Source organism: Cydia fagiglandana, chromosome Z, assembly GCF_963556715.1.
Source record: "Cydia fagiglandana chromosome Z, ilCydFagi1.1, whole genome shotgun sequence".
Lineage (NCBI taxonomy): Eukaryota > Metazoa > Arthropoda > Insecta > Lepidoptera > Tortricidae > Cydia > Cydia fagiglandana.
Window position 1 is genome coordinate 37409665 of NC_085959.1, and position 27658 is coordinate 37437322.

At 39.0% G+C, this 27658-nt stretch overlaps 1 protein-coding gene across 1 annotated transcript in view; it reads left to right on the plus strand.

Moving 5' to 3' along the window:
* LOC134678648 (protein obstructor-E-like) overlaps positions 1 to 27658 on the plus strand; it is a 64256-nt gene that overhangs the window by 18623 nt on the left and 17975 nt on the right. The window contains exons 2-3 of the mRNA XM_063537296.1: positions 786 to 830; positions 25353 to 25592. Of these exons, the coding sequence (XP_063393366.1) occupies positions 797 to 830; positions 25353 to 25592 (274 nt within the window). The 5' untranslated portion in view covers positions 786 to 796. The remainder of the gene's footprint in view (positions 1 to 785; positions 831 to 25352; positions 25593 to 27658) is intronic.

Here is a 27658-nt window from a genome sequence, read left to right on the forward strand (position 1 = left end):
ACAAACTTGGCAGTAAGAATGCTATCACTATGAACTCCATAGTTGCCGTAGCACTTGAGATGAAAACTTAGCTTAGTCCGACTCTATAGTCCGACAAGAAATTGTAGAAAATTATTGAGGGCGCCACTGTATGGATTTTTTTAGTTCCATTTTATTATTTCTTCTATTTTATGTCATACCTCAACCTTTCCATTTGGTGACTACATGTGTATTTAGATGACTTTATCACGTGATAAAGTGTCACTTTTTAACACCACGCGATAGAAAGTGACAGGCACAGTGTCAAGCTGTCATGTAGACAAATGCGACCATCATATCCGTAGGAAGGTACAGAGCGGCTACCGCGAAAACCGAAATTTGCAAATTCGGGGATCTTTCTCTTTTACTCCAACGAAGGCGTAATTAGAGTGACAGAGAAAAATCCCGAACTTCGATTTTCGCGGTTATAGCCCAGATACGACGGCTGCGTTCTTCGTCTGTCGTGTCATGCCTCACCCGTCTTACACTAGGTACAGTTGCCATCGGTATCGGAGCGGCTAAGGCGCTCACAAATATCTGACCACGCCTCTATTGTCAGGGCGTTAGAGTGCGTGTTCAGATGTTGTGAACACTTCGACCGCTCCGATATACGTGACTACAGATAATATCGGTAATATATAATATATACTCCGCGACTGACTTTCCCATAATCATGGTTTCCTGTTGGTCATCTTTAATTTAGTTTCCAAGGGCGTTATTATTGACTATGCTATTTATTAATTTCAACATTATTTTTATTTTTTCAGGTCACATCATAATGTCACAAAGAAGGCTACTGGTTGGGGCCATTGGTAAGTTTAACATTTACTATATGTTAGATTTTAACAACATATATTCCAAAATGTGACATCCCACAGTACCTTATGGCGGTTGGCGTTTACGCTATTATTAACGCCGCTCCAATATTATTGCGGCGCTATGCGACGTAAGCGCCAGCCTCCATAAGGTACCTTTTGCCGTGGAACGTCACAAATATAATTACAAAGGCCTCTTTTATGCTATAAAAGGCTACGGTGACTGCTTACCATCAGGCGGGCCGTATGCTTGTTTGCCACCGCCGTGGTATAAAAATGGATTTGTTAGCTGTACGTGTAGGTACTTCCAATATGCAGTTCGTCTAAATACTCTTATAAGTATTACGATTTGTTCTTTCTCCGATTAATCAATACGCATCAGTTCGTCCAAATCGAGATTCGTCATGTATGTACTATATGTCATATTATGTATGTAGGTATATAATGTTATAATGTTTCGTATTGCTAAAAGCGGCGCATATGATATATTATCTTTACTAGGTATTTCATATCTAGTGAATCTCTAATTCATTTCCCGAATCGCGCCGCAAATCACTTTTACTATAGATACATATATATATATCTTAATAATAATTACTTACATGTACATGATATAGCCTACAAATATACCTGGAAAGTGGTTCAGTAATTTTTCTTTCAAAATCGGATTTGAGCAACTCCCGAGAGAAATCCACGAGACAGGCTCAGGAAGTAAGTATAAATATCTAAGCAAATCCGTTACGGCGTGAATATAAACTCCTCACTAGCGCTCAAACAACCTCGCTGTCACTCTTGATTTTCCAAAAACGACCTAAAAGCAATGCTACATTAAGTTTATTATCGAATAATTATACAATGGGATACGGCCTCCTGATTTTAATGCTTGTAAGGGATCGTTGTTGAGCCGATTATCGAATCGGTATTCTAAACATGAAACTACAAAATATTATATTTTACTATTTGATCGTTAAATCGTAGCGAGTTATTCAGCTTTGTTTACAAATAGATACAATGACAGATAGACTGCCGTATTCGAACTTCAAGATATTCACAAGAGACGACACGTACTAGATCCATTCTAGATACGTTATAGTTTACTAGATCTCTTTTGCAGCGCAATTCGGGCAACCAAAGGCACTTTTACGTTAGATAGAGTAAGATATCTATTAGAATAGATGTGAATTGGATCTCTAAGTCATATCGTGTGGAAATCGTTCAAGAGTATCTCCAGAATCGCGCAAATGTCAGATAGGTTAGATCTTAAACACATCGTTATCGTATCTTGGTGATGTCTAAAAGATATCTAATAGATGTCTATTTCAAAATCCGAATCGTGCCCCGAGGTAGAGAGAGATGGAGATATTTTATTGATAAAATTATAAGTAAGTTTACATATCACACATTATATGATTATAAATACATAAGCAGGTACATATCACAAATTATTAAGTAGGTAGGTAGTAGAAGAGAAAAAATCTCATTATATGTGCCCATACATAACAATGTTATGTTCTTTAAGTAATAAAAGTTATTGGGGTGAAAATTAGCGTTAAAAATTATGCAGTAGCAGCACGGGATCTGGTAGTTGCCACCCTGTATATTAAACTATCTATACATCACTGCTCTGTAATACACCTAAAGGTGACAGTCCATTTCCAACGACAGCTGCTACTACAAACTGTTCATTTTACTATGGAAATTGACAATGACAGCGACGCGTTCAGTACCGGTAGTGCAGCTGCGGTTAGAAATGGAATGTTACCATAAAGCACACAAGAGAAGTGTGCGGCACTGCCACAAGAGACACTTTACATATTAAAAACGTTTGCTTCATCACAAATACAGATTTTATCCAACTCTGCGTCATTATTTGTGACGTCCCACGGTAAAGGTACCTTATGGCGGTTGGCGCTTACGCTATTATTAACGCCGGTCCAATAATATTGCGGCGCTATGCGACGTAAGCGCCAGCTGCCATAAGCCGCCGTGGAACCTCAGGCCTCATAAAAATAAGGCAAAAAGTGTAAACATACATTTCTCGTTGACTGTATCTACGTACCTGCGTCGATACTTGCTCCTCCTTAAGCCTTTATTTTGAGTATTGAAGCACAGCCATAAAACCGAGTTACTTTCCTCGGCTTTATAATAAAACGTCACATAAACATATTTCCTTCAAGGTGGAAGCGTTCATTATAGTTCCAATGTCACCTTTATGGTTAGCTTTTATATTTCATACGACCTTAGTGCTTTTAAAGCAGTTTTAAAGCCGGTTAGAGACAGTTTAGTATCCTTCATAAACTGTATAAAGGAAAGATTATATCTTTCATTTCTGAGGTCTATTATACTTGAGGAGTTCCGGTCTTTAGAACAAAATTGATGCTAGTTAAGGGCCACTTGCACCACCCCACTAACCCGGGGTTAAGCGGTTAAACCGTTAACCCAGCGTCAAATTGTATTGGTAACCATAGTAACTCAATGTTTAGCCGGTTAACCCCGGGTTAGTCGAATGGTGCAAGTGGCTCTAAGACTTTGAATTTAAAATGGCAGATCAAAAATCTTTTACCTCTAGATGGAGCATAGGTAAATGGCATTTCGGACGCCTCGCGGGCGCGGTCTAGCGTGAGCCATCCTTTTACTAGAGGTAGTCTGTGTGGCACACTTTTCGAGATTTTAAATGTTTCCTGTAAGCTTGCCCGTAACTCGTTTTCCCTTAAAGCCACTGCTACATCAAATGGCGGATTTCGTCCTTTCATAGGTACAGTTAGCAGCAGAATTAGGCACGATTTTCCAAAAATACATAAAATAATATTTACTATTTACTTAAAGGTCCGTATGAAGATCCTGGGAGGAGGCCTATGTCCCATTTATATATGCGTGTGTATGTGTGTATGGAGGTGTATGTGAACGTCTTACAATTGATACGATGATGATGAGTTCTTAATAAATCCAACAACCTAATTCGTGGTATTGATTTAGATTTGAGATCTATCTATTTAGGAGTAACGTGCCTCTACGTAGTCTACGTGCGTTCTATATTTAAATATTATTAATTTGTGCTGTTATCTAAGAAAAGGGACCTTATTGTCGATGGCGCTTAACGAATACAAATAACGATGCTCCGATACAAATACAACGCTGCGCGGCGCAGTGCAGCAAGCGCCACGACAAAAAATGTCCCTTTTCATAGATAATGCCACATTTATTGTTTCAATATACTTTGCCCGGATATAAAGGATGACTCACGCTAGACTGGATAGTGCCCGGGTCGCCTCGTCCGACGTGTCTTTTTCTATGCGGCTGATGAGTGATCACGTGGTGGTTTCCATAGAAAACGAAGCGCCGTAAGCTCCGGCCCGATTCAGGGCTATAACCGCGAAAATCGAAGTTCGCAAATTGCGGGGATTTTTCTCTGTCACTCGCCTTCATTGTCATTACGCCTTCGTTGGAGTAAAAGAGAGAGATCTCCGCAATTTGCGAATTTCGGTTTTCGCGGTAGCCGCTCTGGCCCGGTCTAGCGTGAGTAATCCCTAAGTCCAAACTGCCTTCCCCGCTTCGAACTCCAATCGCACCGACCGACTTAGGCCCGCTTGCACCATTCTACTAACCCGAAGTTAACCGGTTAAACCTGGAGTTACCATGGTTACCAGTACAGTTTGACACTAGATTAATGGTTTAACCGCTTAACCCCGGGTTATTGGTATGGTCCAAGTGGGCCTTAGGGGACAAATATCAGGATTAAAAGTGCAAATTTTACCAAGTTTCATTCAAATCCCTGAGGCAGCTAGTGTGTAAAAGTTAATATCAACTTTTAATGATAACATTAGTAGAATATATTTCCCCAACTTTCTTTGCTAACCGTATAAGAACGGTAGCATATTCATCGTTCAGGCGCGGATTTAAAGGGTCCGTTTGCGGGGAGCCTTAGGGATTATCCGTTAGGTAAAGTTAACCAGATGACCAGAGGGTCATTCAGACCCCTCATTGTTTTTCGTGAAATTGACTAAGGGACCGGAAAATAATTCCCTGAATGGAAACCTTAAATCGATTTGATTTCTATAATAGTAAAGAGCTCCGCGAACAGTTTTGTGAGGAGCCATTGACATAAATATCTTGGGACTGGCTTTACGTCCAATAATAATGAGGCAAGACAGGGGCAATACAACGGTGTGACAAAGCTACTACGCGATTATTAACAAATAACGCTCTATAAAAAAATCGATAGCTTTAGTAGCAGACCAAATCTTTAAAAAAGCAGCACTCAAAATGTTTCAAAATTATAGTCTATGGTTTTACGAGTTTATGCCGCCATTGCCGGTCTCAGCTGTTAATTTCGACTTATTCCATTAGTAGATTAGATGGTAATGGCTATAGCCGTGCCGTAGTCATAAAGTGACAAACGGCTCGATTCGAACTTAATATAGATACGATATGGATTAGATATGTCAGTGTCAAAAGTGACGACGTATCGTATCTAGGCGTAATATCACTAATATTTGACGTATTTTAAAGTTTTTTTAATGTAGCCGCATTTGTTTCATTGTAGCTTTTCGCACTATGAAAATGTTTGAGACTTAAGACTAGATTTACCTCGGATCTGTCAGAAAATAAATCTGATGAATATTATCTATTTTTCCTATTAACTCACTCGTCACTACACCTTATAAAACAAAGTCCTCCGCCGGGTCTGTCTGTTTGTGTGTATGTATATTCGGGATAAACTCGAAAACTACTGAACGCATTTTCATGCGGTTTTCACATATCAATAGAGTAATTCTTGAGGAAGGTAGGTAACCCGGGGCGGGTCGCTAGTACCTACTTAGTAAGTAGTTATCAGGGATGCTCTATTATTAATAATATTTCCCGTGTTAAGTATTAACAATATAACATAAATACTTTATTATTATTAATACAATATTGCTTGCCATTCAGAGGACTGTCATTTGTTTGACACACACTCCTCATCTCCGTAAACTCGAAAAAGAGTAGGTGTGAAATGTGACTTGAAAATCGCGATATAAAGTTTATCTTTCGATTTCGCTTGAAGTCTTACTGACGTAAATTTAATAGCCACGGACCCAAAATAAACTGAACAAAAAGTAATAACAATTAAAGTAATTTCCAAAGTTGTCGGCCTTAATTTCATTTAGATAACGGCTCCCTAAATATAAATAGAACTCGATTATTTGATACCTTTACATTTTTTACCTTTCATTTAGACTATTTATATGATATTATGTAGGTATGTCGTATTGAAGCGCTGGTGGCCTAGTGTAAGAGCGTGCGACTTGCAATCTGGAGGTCGAGGGTTCAAACCCCGGCTCGTACGAATGAGTTTTTCGGAACTTATGTACGGAATATCTTTTGATATTTAGCAGCTGCTTTTCGATGAAGGAAAACATCGCATCGTGAGGAAACCGGACCCTCTGAAGAGGTAAAGTAGAGGTAAATACATAACAACCGGTCTTATCGCTAAAGAGCGATCTCTTCCAGATAACTTTTCATTAGGTAGTTGGAAATGCGAAATGGAAATCTGCAATTATGAATATTATTTATTCTATAGATATAAAAATATAAGTAGTAGTATCACATTTAATAATTACTTCAGTTCTGTGTTCCTACGGCAATAAAGGATGACGCACGTTAGACCGGGCCGTTTCCGGGCCGAAGCTTCCGGAGCTTACTTTTCTATGATATGACTGGTGATCACGTGATGCTTTCCACAGAAAACGATGCGCCGGAAGCCCGGCCCGGACACGGCCCGGTCTAACATCAGTCATCGTTAACGTCCAGTCACAGATACACTGGTTTTGTTAAATATCTATGTACTTACATATTTTTTTTATATTCGCGGTAGACACAGCTGCACAGACCTAAGGAAACGTTACACCTACGTTCCCATCATCGGCACATTGTAAGAGAACAATGCTATGTGAACAAACCAAGGCCTTTAGATAATTAATCTGGACGGTGGCATGCGAGATGGAGGCAGCCAGAAAATAATTAATATTATACACAATGAAGCTGCGAGTGCCATGACAATGCCGATAATTCCTTTCAGAGATGTTTTATACAACCTATTGTGCGTTGTCATCGATATTTCTATTTAATTTGGCATTTTGCACAAATAAATTACGTAGACTAAATTACTGATATTTGAAACAGCTTCAAATTAACATCTTCACAGTCCGTCTACCCTCCCTCTGGCATCTGGCTACCGACAATACGTTTTGCATGAAAAAGACAACAAAAACAATTATTTATTTTTGTTGTCATTTTTTATTTCACTCGGTCACTAATGCACTACGGAAAAGTCAATGAAATAATTCTTCAGTTCTAAGAACAAATTAAATTACATGCTTATGAAATTTTTTTTCATAATTTGTGTTTTTACAAGTAGTCACACTACTATTTTACATAAACTATAAACCTTGGCCTTGGTCTTTTTTTTATAAATGACATTTATTTCGTTTATTTATTTCAGTTGTTTTTTAACCTAAAAATCATGTATGTTAGTTTTTGTTTTGCTTGGATCATTTACGCATGTAACCGTCCTTTTGCGAGGGACGCAGTGAGAGGTTAATCCAAACATTTAAGTATTCATAAAGCACCTAATTAAGCTGGGTCAAGGCGCACCGAGCTTGAGCACTAAGCACATTTTGTATTTTTTGCGAATAACTTGTGCACGCCGGGACCCCAAAAATTTCAACTCCAAATGGCATTTAGTCTGATATTGAGGACCGAAGGTGGTTAAAGAAACTCTTTAATAAAAGAACGCATCTTCTAATAGTCTAATCTTTTTATATTATACCTTTATTAGTTTTCAAATTTGCCTTAGTACCAGATCTGTAGGTACACATCTTGTTTTGAAATCTTATGTCTAATACACCACAGTCCTCACCAGATAGGCTCTTCTTAGTGTAAAGGCTCTCGTTTACTCTATATAGAAACTGTTATATTTTACAAGTTTAATGTTATTTACTGATGTTTTATGTAAATTTGGAAAATGAATATTTATATTTTATTTTGTAGTTAGAATAGTATCAATGAGTACCTAACTATCCTTCAACGTTGAAAAAATAAAAAATAAACACATAAAATGATAATAATCCCTTAATAAGTTATTGGTCGCAAGTTGTATTACGTGGTCCAACCTACCTGAACAAGTTTATATGTACATAAAGTTAAATCCCTAACATAATTCGTCTTATAATTAATTTCGCTATCTTAATAACCACTATTAAATACGAGTATAAGATATTATAGGTAAATGCTAATCACATTTGGGAGCGCTATTTGCGTAAATCCAAATGAGTATTTTAATTACGATATTTGGAATGTTAAACATACGAGGAACTAACTGCCGTATTCGAACTTCAAGATATTCACAAGAGACGACACGTACTAGATCCATTCTAGATACGTTATAGTTTAGTAATCAACTAGTTCTTTTATGCAGTGCAATTCGGGCAACCAATGTCACTTTTACGTTAGATAGAGTAAGATATCTATTAGATGTGAATTGGATCTCTAAGTCATATCCTGTGGAAATCGCTCAAGAGTATCTCCGGAATTGCGCAAATGTCAAATTTGACAGGTTAGATCTTAAACATATCGTTATCGTATCTTGGTGATGTCTAAAAGATATCTAATAGATATCTATTTCAAAATCCGAATCGGGTCCTAAGATGCATCGGTAAAATTAATAAGACAGCTTAGTTTTTAGGTATTTTATTATTTTTTTGCGTTACATCAATTTTTGTATGGGTACAGCGCGCCAAGCGGGAAGTTTAGAAAACTCAAAATCCCATACAAAATGACACAAACGCGTAGGTACCTACGTCACGTTGCGCTATCGAATAAAAACACGGGGGTAGGTACTGAAGTAAGCGCGTTATAATCTTATAATATTAAGGGTTATAAACCCTAATTTTCTGGTTGAACCTTAATCCGCATATAGGTACAGTCAGCCAAGAAAGTGGTCTACCACTTTTCGATATTTGCTACTTCAGTCAATCTCAGTACTTTTTGTACTGGTTGAAATAGCAACATACGTTCGTACAGTCAGCAGCAGAAGTTGGTAAGCGGGCGAGGTGTCCAAAATTACCTTGACACGCTCTTATTCTCTTAACAATAAAGTCGCGTCAAGATCATTTTGAACACCTGAGTCGCTTAGCAACTTGTGCTGCTGACTGTACCTTTCCGTAAATACCATGGAAAATAATAATGCAATCTGTACACAAGAGGTTATTGTAATGAAATAAATACTTAACCTATATGCAAAGGTTACTTGTATGGAAACTCTATTATAAATAATATTAAATACAAGATTGACTTGCCGACTGTACATTTATAAATATTACTGCAGATGAGGTAATCGTGAGTAAAAGTCATATTGTTACGTACGTACTTTCTCTAAATGATGACATATGGCGAAAACAAAACAATGACAGAAATTGTTACAACACTTTCACCTTTGGTGACATACCTATGTGCATGGTGACGCATTAGCAATTAGACATTGTTTGCGAAAACCATATAAGTCACTTAACTACAAACTCGGGTAAATCCATCTGTCAGATTATGCGATTTTGGTATTAATGGATTTACCCGAGTTTGAAGTTAGGCGACAATTATAATTATAAAAACCATTTTGTGACATAAAAGTTATATCTAGATATTAAAGAGGGGTAGGTAGATATCGAATCTAGAGCCTAAATCTTTCGGTCACAGACTTATGTATAATATGTGTCCCAAAATTCAGCTTAATTGGTCCAGTACTATCAGAACAAAATACCTAGGTAATCTAGGTATGGCGTGTTACCTAAATACTGCTATTCAAACAAACTTCATCTGATGCGCGAAACTCAAAGTTCTGTTCTGACATTGAATTTAGTTTGCTCGCCTGAAATATGAAACGGCACATACGATGCTTCAAGCAGTAGGTAGGTAGCGGAACTACACGATATCTATCATACGATCGGCTTATAGTTCGTTTTTTTAGCATTAGAAAGAACTTGCAAGAAGGTAAGCGATCTTGACATGTCTTTTAATTGAAAAACGCTTTTTAAAAACCAAAAACTATTACTTATGAAAGCAGAAGAATATAAATGATCGTATTAGATTCATAATTGTTACATATTTGTTGTTTGTTGTAACTTATTTTTAAAATGTATTTTTTAATTAAAAGCCACTGAGGAAAGAGCTCATCATAAGCGATGACCACCATTTAAAAATGCAATTTTACTCTCAATTGAATGAAAAAACTTATTCGATATTAGGAGCATAAGGGACTGGGCTGGACATATCTGCCGCATACACCCAGAAGGGCCCAAATGGTTAGTGAGTGGGACCCTCGGAACACAATAGACGGTGCAGGCCGAGCTGAACTCCACAAAGGAGACCGAAAAGGAGATGGCGGGACGACTTGGACGCATTCTACCCCAAATGGTGGGAAAAACCGATCACAGGGTCGAGTGGGGAAAACGTGGGGAGGCCTTTGCCCAGCAGTGAGACACCAAAGCAGGCTAATAAAAATATATAATATATATGTTTATTAGCCTTGGAGTTGGTATACTGTTATGCACTTGTACCTGTGTGTAATTCTGTTTAAGGCAGACTTCTAGGAAGCAAATGTAGCGTGTAAAGCCTGTGGAGGTATGCTGTCGAGGTTTAAGTTCAGACTGATGCCTCCTGTCAGGTAGCATGTAAATATTTTATAGAAATATGATAAATTACTAAATTGTACAACGTGACGTAATCGTGCATTTAAGTTTTAAGATTTACCTCCGACGTTTCGAGGAAGGCGTTGTCCTCGTGGTCTCGGAGAAGACTGGCTATAGTTGATATCAACATCTTCTAGTCGCGCGAGTTTTTGGTCTTGTTCGCCCGCACTTAGTCTTGTTTATCAGTTAGAACGTTTTTCACACTGGGGATAGTAGGGATGTTACTCTGTAAACATAATAAAATATCATTAAGTAAATGTAATTATATTATTATTATATAGTGGTGATGTAATTATGATAAAGTATTAAGAACCTAGCCGCCGCTGTTCACACCAAGTATCATGTTATCTCGGCATGACGTTCTAATGTGAGAGCGTAATTTCGATTGCTTATGGGCTTCTTAAAGTTATGGATCCCAGAAGCTTTTATAAAGGACAAAAAATAAGATTTGGTTCCAAATTCAAAAAGATAACTAAAATTTATGGGAGCCTAATATAGCGTTAATCATAAACGCGCTACAATCCTTATTTATTTACCTACTATTCATCGTGTAGAATCCAAAAGGCTTACCTATACACCGTGTTTTTTTTTATTTCCGTTAATTTCAGTGGTGCATTCCTGAGCGTGTACATTTGCCTTAGGGCCTGTTTACATATTGATTACCCATTACTAGGTGTTTAGTTTAGTATGAGTTCATACATTTGCTACTATCGCGAATCGAAGTTTGATGTTCGAAATGACATGGTATGTCACAGTTTCAATTGTTTGGTTGAGTTAAATGTAATGCAAGTATTACAACAACTTTATAATCATACCTACAACACTTAATTAATTTTCTTATAATATTTCTTATGAAAATAAACTACGCTATTTAACTACTTCAAATTAACTACTTAATCATTATGCCGAAGTTAACGAAATTCAATATAATCATGGTGTATAAAATTTGTGGTGTTCACTTCTCAGTCAAGACACAGGGGTACAAAGGGGTTACACCCCTTGACACCCCCAACCCGGACGTAGGCGTTGGCATGCTCGGCGTAATGTCATAAAACATGAATATTTATAATAAAGCAAGTTTCCAATAATCAATACTGAGACTTCCGCGAAGGGTTGCGGTCCGAGCCCTGTAACTGGATCACCATTGATTGCTGCTAATACAGGGTGGAATAAAAACACGTTGCGAAGATTTTTGACTGTGCATATTGCGGAGAGTTATGGTAACATTCCATTTCTAACCGCAGCTGCACTACCGGTACTGAACGCGTCGCTGTTATTGTCAATTTCCATAGTAAAATGAACAGTAATGCAGCTGTCGTTGGAAATGGACTGTCACCTTTACAAGGTGTAATAACAAAGCCAAAGGATATTAAAATGAAGTTAATACATTTTGATTTAGCATATAAGAGTATATTATAAGAATGAATGAATATATAAGAGGAAAGCTTGAAGGTTGCACCCAATAACAGAAAAAGTAAGGGCAAATCGCCTAGCGTGGTACGGGCATGTGATGCGGGATGAAAGTCATGTGACGGGAAAGGTATTATGAATGAATGTGGAGGGAAGTACGAGGAAAGGTAACCGAGGAAAAGCTGGATGGACTGTGTGAGAGATGATATGAAACGACGCAAGTGAATGATGAGATGACGGGCGACAGAGAGGTGTGGAAGAGAAAGACATGCTGCGCCGACCCCAAGTGAATGGGACGAGGGCAAGAGAATGGTGACATTTTAATTTAGTCAAATAATCGTAGATTCGTATATTTAAAACATTTTGTAAACGACCTGTAACGTAAGTGAGAAAAAAATATTCTTTTTTTTTTGTTATCGTATTTTTAAGCATTCTGTAAAGGATGGGCGTCTTCGGCCGCGATACTACCCTAATTTGCAAGGGAAACAAATTGTTTAAAATGAGTTTGGATATACTTTAAAAAAAAAGTTAGTTTTGGAAAATAATAGACATTTAAGGGATTTGCATATTTCTAAATTACATGTATATATTTTACTTTAATTGGGCTCTGGATGCATGGTTAAAATTATTCGCTTTATTTGGTGCCACCTGTATATTAAGTTATTTGAATCGTCATTGCTGTTATACTGAGTTAGATCAAAGCCTTTGATGTATTTGGAACAATTTAAACTTAGCTAAGTATTCGTATTCAATTATATCTCGTAAGGATTGGATGTACAAATTATGAATAAGTCAGTACGGATATGATGGTCGTTCTTGTCTACGTGACAGCGTGATAAAACGCTGTCCGTCACTTTCTATCCAACGGTGTTAAAAAGTGACAGTTATTTTATCACGTGAATAAAGATGGATGAAGCCATCCATAATACGCCGGCAGATTGTATGAATTTAACACAGAGCACAGATATCTGCGCTCTGTTGTTGTGTATTCATTGTGTATATAAGTGCTGTATTTTTCCTTACATGCCTTAACAGAAACTGAGGGCCCGATTCGGATTTTGAAATAGACATCTATTAGACATCTTTTTGATCTTTTTTTTTTCCAAGATACGATAACGATATGTTTAAGTTCTAACCTGTCCAACTTGACATTTGCGCGATTCTGGAGATACTCTTGAACGATTTCCACAGGATATGACTTAGAGATCCACTTCACATCTAAAGATAAAGTAAACGGGAAAAATAGAAAAAAAGTAATTAAGACGCACTTGTTACAATCTAACGACTTTAGTTACATATATTAAGAATTTTAATTAGTATAAGATAGATATGTATATTGTCATGTTATTTTCTCGAACTCCCCATCGGCATACAAACCTCCTCAAGGTTTTGCCCACGATGGGTCTTGTAATAATAATGTACTTTATTTAGCTTATTGTTCAATAAAAAAAAAAAGATATCTTACTCTATCTTACGAAAAAGTGATATTGGTTGCCCGGATTGCGCTGCTAAAGAGAACTAGTTGATATCTGAACTATAACGTATCTAGAATGGATCTAGTACGTGTCGTCTCTTGTGAATATCTTGAAGTTCGAATACGGCAGTGAGATTGAATGAATTTCTTAGCTGGTGGGTCTCCCATTGAGCCAACGGGTATGCTTCTGTAGTTGCCCATTTGTGCTTAGCGACCTGCCCCGGTTTCCTACGGGATACTCTTAACAAATTATACACCTAACCTTTCCTCTAGAATCACTCAATTGATAGGTGAAAACGGCATGAAAATTCGTTCAGTAGTTTTTGAGTTTATCGTGAACATTAATACATACATACATATTGTTTTATGAGATGTACCTAATAATAGACGGGTACATACAGAAAAGAGGGCCTTTCGTGGACTTCAAAATGTAGATGGGACGACTTAATGCGAAAACTTAACATTTTTAGACTCGCACTTTAAAAGTCGGAAAGCACATTTTGAATATTTTGTAGTTGCCCAAGGGAACCCTATAAAACCATGTCGTAAATATTTTTTCCCTTTCAATCATTTTAAAATTAGCAAAAACTCATTGTGGTGGATTCATTGTGACGTCGCAGGTTTCGTTTCTCATATACCAGTCACCATCAGATATATCGGAGCGGCCAAGGTGTTCACAAATATCTAGACAAAGCCTCTACTATCAAGATGTTAAAGTACATGTTCATATATTTTTGGGTACCATGACCAGGCCAGCTATCAGATGGCGACAGTACATCATTAAATTAGATTAGTGTCAAATCGTTTTAATGTTTAAGAATAAGCATTGAGTTATTTTATAAGTTTCATCAAAAAAAAGAAACTATTTTAGAAATTTTATATAAAGGCAAAATGGAAAATTAACGCCTCCGGCATGACTTTGACTATTCGAACGATTTTAGTTCAAGCAAGTACCGCAATTTTATAGTAGTAATTAATAAAACGAAACTAAAAAATCCAATGCCGGAATTCCTATACATACTACACCGCTATTTGGTCCTTTTCCATTCCAATATCGCATTGCAATGTCGTAAATATCGGTCCAATATTTCGGTATAAATTTCTGGATTCCGTGATTCCGGTATTCATGCCGTATAAAGGGGTAATATACTCTAACATTTACAAACAACATCTTGCGCATTTACAAAGTGAATCGCTGCATTTCTACGATGTATATTTGTTGCACAAGGAGTATTCATGCACACGCCTACATGGAAATATCCCGGGTAACATGAGCTTAAATCAATTCAAGTCACAACAGGAAGATTCAGGAGTGAATATAATATCAATTCAATGGGAACCTCAGCCGTGCTTCAAAGAGATATTTCTCGATATTTGGCGCAACAACATTTCAATACCATTTCAGTGCCAACAATTGACTACTTTCCTACTAGTCAAATCAGCTTCTTTTTTAGAACTGTCAAAACGATTTGCTAATATGGAATTTATATGAAAACTTGTGTAGTGACGTCACAGTCAACTCACCTACTTTTTATATTTCCATCCGATTAAAATAAATTTTGTATATAAATAGTTAACTGCTATCTATGTTTTTCTAATAATTATCTAGTGCTTCATTTCGTGCACGGTGTGAAATAATTTATTTTAAAACATATGGCAGAAACCATATCTCAACGGTGGAACCGTTCTCTAAGCACCATACTGGGCTAGCTGAGATGTAGGATCAGTATTGCCGTTATACGCGCCACCAGCATGTGTATCCGAGGCACACGCCACCGTTTTAAGTCCACCGCCAGGTGGCTTGGGTTCGACGACGGTGCCGCCCTTCCACACGTCGATTGAAACCATTTTTCTATCCTACCCACATATGTATTACCTAACCCTTTGCCTATGTACTTATGATTGTTATAATGTAATAAATTTTTGTTGATTTTAAGTATAGGAAAGTACCCAATTGTATGAAATGGGGACACAGGGAAATAATATAACAATTGAACAATCTAACATGTCCATCTTCAAAGCGAGAAACGAATTGTAAATTAACTTTAACACTACACTCGTCGGATCGGGGCTATAACCATGAAAATCGAACTCTAATTGCGGGCATTTTTCTCTGTCACTCTAATTACGCCTTCATTGGAGTAAAAGCGAAAGATCCCCGCAATTTGCGAATATCGGTTTTCGCGGTAGCCCCTCTGCTCTCACACTGTTGATGCGCTCCTGACATCAGTTGACTGTGATATATTTGCGTGGCGATGGACGGCTGTGTGCAGTGAATGTCTGAGGGCCTACCGCGAACCACGTTCGACGTGTTACCTCCCTGTCACACTTACGTACGAATTTACAAATGCGACAGAGAGGCAACACGTCGAGCGTGGTACGCGGTAGGCCTTCTGAGGTTTTGTGAGAGGATGGATGATTGTTGTTCAACTGTAAGAAATTAGTCTTATAATACTGTAATTTAAACGTAACAAACTGTCAGGACCATATATGTCTCAACTGATATATCTTGATTCAAGATTGAAATTTATATAGGTAGATAGGTATGCATTGGACTTAGATAATCTCTCAAAATCGAAAATCTCAGTGTCAATAATTTTATTATAACACTCTAAACTCTCGCGTTTTGTACACAATACGTATTTAACAACAAGTTTTGGGGCAACATAATTAATTTTAAGGTGAAGATATTCTTGAGTTTTCTTATTTATATCGAAATGTGATAAGATCTAGTTATCTCGTTACAAATATCTAATTTTCCTTGGTCCGAGACCTTTTTTTATTTATTATTTATATGTGTGTATGTCGATAAATTTGTCGCACCGCGCACCTGTGCTCTCGTGTCAGTGTGTGAATACCTTTACAAGACGTTCTTTCGTGCATTATGGATGTACATACAAATCCCAACAGGTAGACATTTGATCCTCAAAGGAAATCATTAGAGCAGCTTACGACTGTAGGACGCTAGCGAATGAAGTCACTGTAACTAGAAAGCAAGGTACCATTCAGGGGCCAAATTCGACACGTACAACTGTCAGATTTCGCATCCACTTCAAATCAACAGTTGATTTTATTGCATACTGAGTGTTGATTCCATCAACGGTGGATAATATCATTTGGTACAACCAAAACTCAACTCTAAACTAAGGGTGGTTCGGTTTGGTTTGCTTGTCACCCTTGGATTGTTAATGTCAAATTTTGACATTGTACGTATTCGAGAACTTACGATTTTTCCCACATCAACGGGAGATCAACACGATACGTCAAACTTCGCTTGTCGAATAGGGGTCCAGGTTACTATGCTCCAATACAGATGCTATGGTCCGATTGACAACATTCAACAAACTTTTGATGTAGTACCGCAAGGCAAGGCAATGCATTAATCTAGAAATTGTGGAACTAGCAATATACAAATCGCAGAAATTGCAGAAATGTTCTCGGAAATTTTAGAGAAAGTACATGAAAGAAACTTAGAAAGTTCTCTGTGACAATGTTCCGATGAGAACTTTAACGTTTTGTGTAATAAGTATATAATATTACACGCCACATAACACTAAAGCGGGCAGGCGAAATATTTAAAATGGCATGTGTCTACGTCGGTCTTGACACGATTAGATTGTTTATTAAATTTAAGTTCCAGAGAATATTCTTCATAGAAGTTTCGCAACTTAAGAAACTTCTCCTCGGTGCATTGCTATGTGGAACTCGTTGAAAGAGAGGACGCAGCGTAGGTTGATATTTAGACAAAATGATTTACAAAATATGAAATCCGTATTCTTTTTAATACGAATAAAAAGTTTGATCATCATCATCATCTCAGCCATAAGACGTCCACTGCTGAACATAGGCCTCCCCCTTATGGGGGGTGAATGCCATAATCGCCACGCTTGGCAGGCGGGTTGGGGTCGCAGTCGAGTACACCGAATTTGAAGGACGCTGCTGCCCGTCCACCGGTGGTCTTGGACGTAGTTTAAGGACATACCCGGGTCCCATAAAAAGTATAGTTTTGTTTAATCAAATTGTGAAATCGTAAATCTGCTACTGGATAACTGAAATATATAATTGTGAGGCGGGGGAGGGTGGGTGCTCACAATGTTATTATTCAAAAACGTCCTTGTACGATTGTTATCTCGAATAAGCCCCCAGGTCCAAAGTGCCAAATGTTAAGTACCGTTAGCGAGATCGAGATTTGCTGGCCCAGATAAAAGCAGAGGGTCTACCGCCAACATTAAAAAAAAGAAAATTGTCATTAAGTTATTAACCTCTCAAACGCTATGAAACTACACAACGGGACTTAATCGCGTATTTAAGTTTTAAGATTTACCTCCGACGTTTCGAGGACGGCGTTGTCCCCGTGGTCTCGGAGAAGACTGGCTTAAGTTGACATCAACATCTTCTAGCCGCGCGAGTTTTTCGAACTACCCGCACTTGGTCTTGTTTATCAGTTTGAACGTTTTGCGCACTAGGGATGTCACTCTGTCGACACACAACACTAACGATATTTGATTTATAATGTAGTTTCATAATGTTAAATAATCGTGAAAGTTTAAATCAGTGCTCTCTAACGCTTTTGCCAAATTGAGCGATATAGAGGCAGGTGACGTTTTTCTGTCTACGTGTTGGCTGTAGGGCCTTAGGAACGGGCATCGTGAGTTGTTGTAAATATGTAGATAGGTACAGTCAGCAGCAATAGTTGCTAAGCGGGCGAGGTGATCAAAATGATCTTGACGCGACTTTATTGTTAAGAGCATAAGAGCGCATCAAGGTAATTTTGAACACCTCGCCCGCTTAGCAACTTCTGCTGCTGACTGTATATTAGTTAGGAAAACGTGACGAGCGTGAAATTACCGTGTTCTGATTTACATATAACGAGGAATCAAAGTTCTTGGAAGCCTTATCATTATGGGTTGACCTATTTTGCAAGTTAGTGTTCGATTTTCCCCGTTTGTAGGTTTGCATGTTAGTTTGCGTCAAGTATTGATTGTTTAATTGGAACAGTTTCCCGGTATACGGTGGAGTTCATATTTAGAATATTATATTAATACTAGCTTCTGCCCACGACTTCTTCCTCTAGAAATAATAAAAACCGGTCAAGTGCGAGTCGGACTCGCACACGAAGGTTCCGTACTATTACGCAAAAAAAAACGGCTAAATATTAGTGTCCGACCGAAGGTTCGGTTTCGGTTTCGGTTTCGGCCAGTTTCGGCGAAAAAATCATGTTTCGGCTGTAGTTTCGGTTTCGGCCAAAAAACGGCCGAACCTTTCGGCCGGGCCGAAACTTACGAAATGGTACTTCGGAATAAGACCAAAAGTTGGGGAATAAGTAGGACAACAATATTAATACCTATGACATATTATACTGATTCATGTATAGGTACAAAAATTAATTGCTTTATTATAAAACACAATTCCACTAATGAGGGCGCCACTGGACGCTCGACGCAGTCTTAAGAGACTGTCAATACCTATAACGCGCACACTGTCTAATTGTTTCGGAGTGAATGAGTGATTTTACCTCAATTTACTATTGGTTTATGTTCCACATGTCCTCTACTTCAGCTTAGCCTTTGGCCTCGCTGCGCTATGCTCGGCCTGCGGTCTCGCTTTTTAATACAATGGACATTGGTTGGAGTCTGTGCTCAACTACTACGAGTAGTCCTGAAGCCTGAAGCACGGCTTTGACTTCGCATGAAAGTTCGCCTCACTGGGGCACTTCGGACATTTACCCGGCCTTGCGATATTGTCAACAAAAAATTTCGCGCTTGCGTTTTTGGTTGGTTTTTTGGTTGACCCTGTATCTACATGTTAATAACTTGACTGGTGAATGAATAGAGTTAGACCAAGAAAATTCTGCAATGATTTTGATAGCATACGCAGTGCAACTAGTGCAAATGTTATTTATACGTCATAATTTCATAGAAGTTTTGACGTTTAAAATAACACTTGCACAGCGTGTGTTATCAAAATCGTTGCAGAATTATCTTGGTTTAACTCTAGTAATTTTCTTAAAAAACTGCTTAAGTAACATCAATTTCAAGGATATTGGGTGTTGACAGCCCCATAATATGTGTATAAAAGGGGGTTTATGACATTTTTTCAACGATTTTAACAAGTCTACAAAAGTTTCGGTTTCGGTTTCGGTTTCGGCCGAAACTAGAGCCAAAGCCGAACATTCGGTTTCGGTTTCGGTTTCGGCAAGAAAACATGTTTCGGTCGGACACTAGTAAATATACCGTTTGTTGTATGGGCGCGCCACTGAAAAAAATATTTTAGGGTCCCGTTTATACCCTTTGGGTACGGAACCCTAAAAACTACCTAACGTCCTTCCCCAGGCCTCAAACTGTCTTGATACCCATCTATATTGGTTTAGGGGTTTACAGATGAAAAGTAACAGATAGGAGTTACTTTTGCATTTATTATACAGGGAAACGTCGATAAATAAGTAAAAATAAATAAATAAATATTATAGCACATTCTTACACAGATTGACCAAGCCCCACAGTAAGCTCAAGAAGGCTTGTGTTGTGGGTACTCAGACAACGATATATATAATATATAAATACTTAAATACATATAGAACACAATCATGACTCAGGAACAAATATCTGTGTCATCACACAAATAAATGTCCTTACTGGGATTCGAACCCAGGACCATCGGAGTCACAGGCAGGGTCACTACCCACTAGGCCAGACCGGCCGTCGATCTTTTTAGGTTTGTTGGAATTCTCTTACAGATGTACCTAGTGCATAATTGTTTTCCATCATATTTTCTCGGGAACGTTCGTATTTGTCATGCTATATCAATGAACATCACACAACTTTTTGTACTGAGACTGATTGAAAATACGAAGGAAAATATTTATGCACTACGTCACAGAATAAACAATAGTACTAGGTACAGAAGACTCACTCTCTAACAAAACGCGTCTGTCACGATCAGCATAGATAAGGCCGCTAGGTGGCGACAGCGCCACGCGCGGCTTATGGCAAACCCCAAAATTGGGGTCGAACGGATGTACTTTTAGCTACCTGTAGCAAAGCGACGAAATCGCGGAGTGAGCCACGCCTGACTACGTCTATAATGAGTATTAGAGTGCTGCACTCATACATCGTAAATTATTACACGAAATCATTCCCGCACCCAGAACCCCAAAGTATGCTGATGAGAAACAGCCCTGTGGCCTGTGGTCTTTCAACACTAGACCGCTGATCGATGTGGCGCCTTTTGAAGCCGGATATTAGGACGACAATTTCTGGATTCCATGCGGTCTGTTGCGGATTTAATTACTTTTTAATCGCAATTTACGTTAGTTTTACTCAATATGTTTATGTTGTATGCTAAGGTCTCGAATACTTCGTAAATCGAATATATATACTTACTCGTATTTCAACTTTTGCGCAAGAAAATGTGATAATAATTTCTAAAAAAATGTGCGACTATTTTGATTGCGTAACACATAATCTTTCCATGCTAACAAGGGCTCGAAGTGTTTCAAATATTTAATATACATAGAAACACAATGAATGAATATTGGAAAGTTTCTTCAAGTACGGTCTTTGGGTTGAAAAATAATAAAATCATCAAAAAATGTCACGGTAAAAAAGTGGAATAGTTTTAACACTATTGACAAAATGTTCAGACTTAATCTACAATCGCCATCACATATATCGGAGCGGCCAAGGTGTTCACAATATCTGAACACGCTCTCTAACGCCCTGACAATAGAGACGTGTTCAGATATTTGTGATCACCTTGGCCGCTCCGATATATCTCATGGCGACTGTACAAAACACGTCAAAATAATATCACACTTATTATCTCTACCTACAGCGGTATCATAGTCGCGTTTTATCACCTGTCATGTCATGCGTCACTTTCGCACTTACATACGAGTTAGAACGTGACAGGCATGGTGACAAATTATAATAAGAGCCCCCTTATCCCTTCGGGTCTAGTAATGGTTGTAATTTTTCTTGCATTTTCATCCTCGCGTGCGCAGCGGAAAAGCTTTCACCTAATATTACGTCACCGCTAAGACAATGGCGTGAGAAAATGTAAAAATACGGCCGCGTTCGTGTCGGGCCACGCACCACCATTTGCTCCGTATACTTTACTCTTGATCCGAGGTATTGTACTAACTCGATTTGGCCCCTACTTCCCGCAATTGGTGGAGTTTTGTTTTCCTCAATTTTTATAAATCATTTATTTACAAAACAAGATATATACAGTGGTATTACTAAAAGAAATTATTAACTATAGCTTTAATCTAAAATAGGCCCTTGAAGCATTGTACCAAGGATGCTGGCGGCATTTCCTCGCTGTAACCCATGCTGATACGTTGTGCGACGTAGCCGCCAGCTCTTCGGTATCGGTAATCTATCAGTTACGTCAACCAGACGCATCGCGATTTCTTGCGAACAACTTTATGCGCGCTGGGACCCCATGGACCTAGAGTTGCAACTCCAAATGGTACTCTCTACCGAGGCTCTTATATCTTGCTCTTTCCTCAATTAATATGGCTAAAGTCATAAATACTTTGCGGCGAAAATATAAATATTGCAAATTAAAAGAATGATTCGATATGCATCAACACGACCGCCTCGTAAAGTTGAACGCCTGTTCGAACATAACTTAAGAGTTTTACATAAACATAAACAATAGAATACAGAATAACTTCGCAACTTTCCATCTTATCGCACGTCGGTTGCCTAATAACGCTCACTAAGAAACGAAGTACTCGTAATTATAGCAAAGATTGAATGTTGGTTATGTTTCCCATGAAAATACCATGTTACTAAGAAGAGTTCAATACAGAATCATGGTTGCGCTTTTACATACCTATATACCTACTTATGTATATATTATACACCTACCTAGACTATATATCGTTGACATCTGTCGTCTTTATATTGGATTTTGCTAATTTAAATTACTTTTCTTATTTTATGGCCCGGTCACGAGACCTTCAGAACGATAAAAATCTGCGCTTCATTATATAGTCAGCATTGCAGTAGTTAGCGGATAAATTAACGCACCAAAAGTATTTGCCACGGTTTAATAGTTCTATAAATACTAAGAGATATATACATATATAGTTCTCTTTCTAACATATTTTGCCTCTCTCATTCATTAAAGTGTCATTCTATGGAACTTGCTAACTATGTAAACAAACCGCCATATTGAAATTGTCTCTGAATGGTGAATTATACTAGTGACTTTTGTTTACATAGTTAGCAAGTTCCAAATGACATTTTGGGTAAATTCCCTTCTATTGATGCCGACTGCCTACTAAACTGAAAATCGTAGTTCAAGATCAAAAAAAATAAGACGATGTTGCCACTTTTTACTAGTGCGTCTTGTATTTATGTTAAAATAAGTAAATAAAAGTACTTTTTTTTAAATCGCATGAATAAAATTACCAATAAATAAATTATCTTAGCGTGTTTATTTATAAAAAAGGAATTTACATATTTTACAAACAATTTATTGCAGTGGCAACATTCTTACTTTTTTTGGTCCTGAACTACGATTTTCAATTTAAACTATACTAGCATTGATCAAAAAGTGTCACCGGTCGCATTGGCTACAAAATGTGCATATATTCCCTTCAAATATATGGCGAACCATATGAATTCTCTTTAAATCCGGAATCACGGAGAGCCATTTCGTTTTGTATAGTGACACCAAACGCTAATTAGTGTAGGTAATTAAGGAATCCAACTCCTTTACGCGCTAACCGACACGGGTGTTCTGAGGCCCTACCGCGAACCACGTTCGACGTGTTGCCTCTCTATGGCACTTGTAAATTCATACGCAAGTGTGACAGGGAGGCAACACGTCGAACGTGGTTCGCGGTAGGCCTTCTGTAATTGCATTCCCACGGGCCTCGTTTCTATTTTAGGCACAGATGAATCTTGAATTTTGTAATGTCTGGACTTTTCCTTTTTGCCCAAACTGAAAAGGAGGTCTTCGCTTTCGCTCGTTACCCCAAAAATGTCAAAAATGAAAAAAAAAGAGACTTTTAACGTGAGTCAGTCAACCTCTACACTTCAAAAGTATTAAAGCTGTCGCAATTTATGTAGTATTATAAAAATGGATAGTCGGATGCCCCAATATATGGTATTCTTTTCCCGTGAAGTGAATATCTCAAATTCTCGAAAATTCGCCCGGGCATCCGGGAGCGCAGCTTTAAACTGCACCTACATGACCCAAATGCACGCAAAATCATTTCAATGAAGCCCAGCTTCGATTTGAAAATAATTTACTACAACTCTTATCTTTACAAAACTGCTGTTTACAAAGCATCTGTGTCAAGTGGGTTAAGGTTCAATGTTGCGCGCACTCTACAGAAAATACGACGTTTATTGTTTAGCCGTAACGTTTTGGAACGCAAAGCTTTCATCGGCTACCTGTCCGTGCCTAACAGAGGGCGTACCGCGACCCACGTTCGATGTTTTGCCTCTCTATCGCTCTTGTAAATTCGTACGTAAGTGTGACAAGGAGGCAACACGTCGAACGTGGTTCGCGGTTGGCCTTCAGGTGTTACAACGGCAGATTCGATACGGGCAAACCTCGATGAATAAACAAAATGTTTCTAACAGACTGAAAGTAGAAAGATATATATATGCACTGCAATTCAACAGTATTTATATGGATGGTTATCTAATGACTCCTCTACACGATGGGCCAACGCCGGCCACTCCATGGGATGCATTTATGCATTAGAGGGAGCAAATGATATTGCTATTTCATTCTACCGCATGACTGCGTCCCATTAAGTGGCCGGCGCTGGCCCATCGTATAGAGGAGCCATAACCTATGGTTACCAGTACAATTTACCGCTGGTTCAACAGTTTAACGGGTTAACCTCGGGTTAGTGAGATAGTCCAAGTGACGCTAATAGGGTTTTTAAGTATTATCTAAATCTATAGGTAATTGGCGGCCAATTACCTATAGCAATTAGTAATTGTTTCATTTATTTGATTCTTGACTTGTAAAAAATGTAATAAGAACTCTCAAAATGTTTTATTTTGCTTTAATTAAAACCCTTATTTTCTCCAATAAAGTACCTAAGGACGTTTAGCTTCAGAGAAAAAAATTAAGTAGTACCTACATAAAATATTTGCTAAACATAAGACATTTTCTTTAAAAGGATAAGAATGATTACCGACTTCACCGGAAATGAAAGCTCAGAGTCTATTTACCGTAAAAAAAGGAAATGGTACCTGTTTTCCGCCATTTTTCGACATAATTAAATGACTCTTTTCCGGTCTTGTCATGTCATTCTTTTGACGCGAGATGGTTTTCAAGATTATTACGTTTCAGTTCACGGACAGACTTCAAATAAATACATAATTCATGTATTTTATTTTGCGTCTGCTATTGTTGGGCAATACGACTAATACTCTTATGAACATCACAGATTCTGGAGCTGTCTAGGTACACTTGAAACCTTGGATGTATTAAGGCTCCTCTTCACGTTGGGCCAACGCCAACGCCAACGAGGGACGCATTTATGCGTTAGAGGGAGCAAGTGATATTGCTATCTCATTCTACCGCATGGCTGCGTCCCTCGTTGGCGTTGGCGTTGGCCCAACGTGAAGAGGAGCCTTTACGGCAAGCAGTGGCCAATGATATGTGCCTATCTGCTATAAATCAATTTTGAATCCTATAGAGTCAACTGTAAAAATATGGGTGTAGCCAACTTATTCAAAAATATGTCCCATAGTTCTTAATTCGCTGACATAAGAGCTATAGGACATATTTTTGAGCTGATTTGTGCACCCATATTTTTAAAGTTGACTGTACATAATAATTTACAAATTTACATATTTAAAATAAAAGACAAGCTAAATTATAAGGAGGTTTTTGAATTACGATTATCTTTTAGAAATCTTTTTGTCTTTACAGTGGCCATCTCCCTCGCGTCGGTAGTCACCTGCGCGCAGATCGAAGACCCCTGCAAGACGAAGTCACGCGTAGTCGGCGACGACAAATATTGCGACAAGTACTGGGAGTGCGACAACGGGCAGTCTGTGCAGTACGACTGCCCTAACGGTCTGGTGTTCGCCGGGAAGCACAGGGGCGTGACTGAGGGCTGCGACTACCCGTGGAGGTCGAACTACTGCGAGTACCCTAAGGTTCAGATAAGTAAGTACATATTATAACGGGGAGTGACTACGGCCAGTCTGTGCAGTATGACTGCCCTAACGGTCTGGTGTTCGCTGGGAAGCACAGGGGCGTGACTGAGGGCTGCGACTACCCGTGGAGGTCGAACTACTGCGAGTACCCTAAGGTTCAGATAAGTAAGTACATATAACGGGGAGTGACTACGGCCAGTCTGTGCAGTACGACTGCCCTAACGGTCTGGTGTTCGCTGGGAAGCACAGGGGCGTGACTGAGGGCTGCGACTACCCGTGGAGGTCGAAGTACTGCGAGTACCCTAAGGTTCAGATAAGTAAGTACATATAACGGGGAGTGACTACGGCCAGTTTGTGCAGTACGACTGCCCTAACGGTCTGGTGTTCGCTGGGAAGCACAGGGGCGTGACTGAGGGCTGCGACTACCCGTGGAGGTCGAACTATTGCGAGTACCCTAAGGTTCAGATAAGTAAGTACATATAACTGGGAGTGCGACAACGGCCAGTCTGTGCAGTACGACTGCCCTAACGGTCTGGTGTTCGCCGGGAAGCACAGGGGCGTGACTGAGGGCTGCGACTACCCGTGGAGGTCGAACTACTGCGAGTACCCTAAGGTTCAGATAAGTAAGTACATATAACGGGGAGTGACTACGGCCAGTCTGTGCAGTACGACTGCCCTAACGGTCTGGTGTTCGCTGGGAAGCACAGGGGCGTGACTGAGGGCTGCGATTACCCGTGGAGGTCGAAGTACTGCGAGTACCCTAAGGTTCAGATAAGTAAGTACATATAACGGGGAGTGACTACGGCCAGTTTGTGCAGTACGACTGCCCTAACGGTCTGGTGTTCGCTGGGAAGCACAGGGGCGTGACTGAGGGCTGCGACTACCCGTGGAGGTCGAACTACTGCGAGTACCCTAAGGTTCAGATAAGTAAGTACATATAACGGGGAGTGACTACGGCCAGTCTGTGCAGTACGACTGCCCTAACGGTCTGGTGTTCGCTGGGAAGCACAGGGGCGTGACTGAGGGCTGCGACTACCCGTGGAGGTCGAAGTACTGCGAGTACCCTAAGGTTCAGATAAGTAAGTACATATAACGGGGAGTGACTACGGCCAGTTTGTGCAGTACGACTGCCCTAACGGTCTGGTGTTCGCTGGGAAGCACAGGGGCGTGACTGAGGGCTGCGACTACCCGTGGAGGTCGAACTATTGCGAGTACCCTAAGGTTCAGATAAGTAAGTACATATAACTGGGGGTGCGACAACGGCCAGTCTGTGCAGTACGACTGCCCTAACGGTCTGGTGTTCGCCGGGAAGCACAGGGGCGTGACTGAGGGCTGCGACTACCCGTGGAGGTCGAACTACTGCGAGTACCCTAAGGTTCAGACAAGTAAGTACATATAAATGGGTGTGCGACTTCGGTCACGACTGCCCTGTAAGTCTGCTATGTCGTTTCGTATATCGTTCAGCAAGTAAGTACCTACCGTAAAACTACCCAACCATAGTCCAAAAGCTCCCACTATGGTACAAAATTAACTCGATAATATACACTAGGGGTTCGGGTGTGTGCCTACTTAACATTGAGTCGAGTAAGTAAGCTAACGTAAAATATTCAGTTTCAAATTTATATCAGAATATTCAGATGTCTAAAGAGAACTTTAGCGTTTGTTGATATGATATAAATATAAAATTAATACATACTTTTCATGACTTAAACTTTTAGATTTTAGAGAGCATTTATAGAAAACATTTTTCATTAACATTTTAACGAGTAAATGCTACATCATTTTTATCTAAGAAATTTACCTAATAAGTACCTATCATTGTAATAACTCCCCAAAGTTGACACTTGGCCAACATTTTATCTATTAAATAAAGGATTGAAATTCTACTTCTACTAAATTCTACTTAATTCTACTTACTTTATGCCCTTTATGGTTACAGACAGTCAATGTCATATGAAGTGAGTTGCCGGTCCGATGATCAAGCCACACGTTTTACAGAAATTACTTCCAACCCAGTTCGCGCTCGCGTCTCTTCTTGTCTTATTATTTGTATTTAATTGCGCACGCATCGTTCAA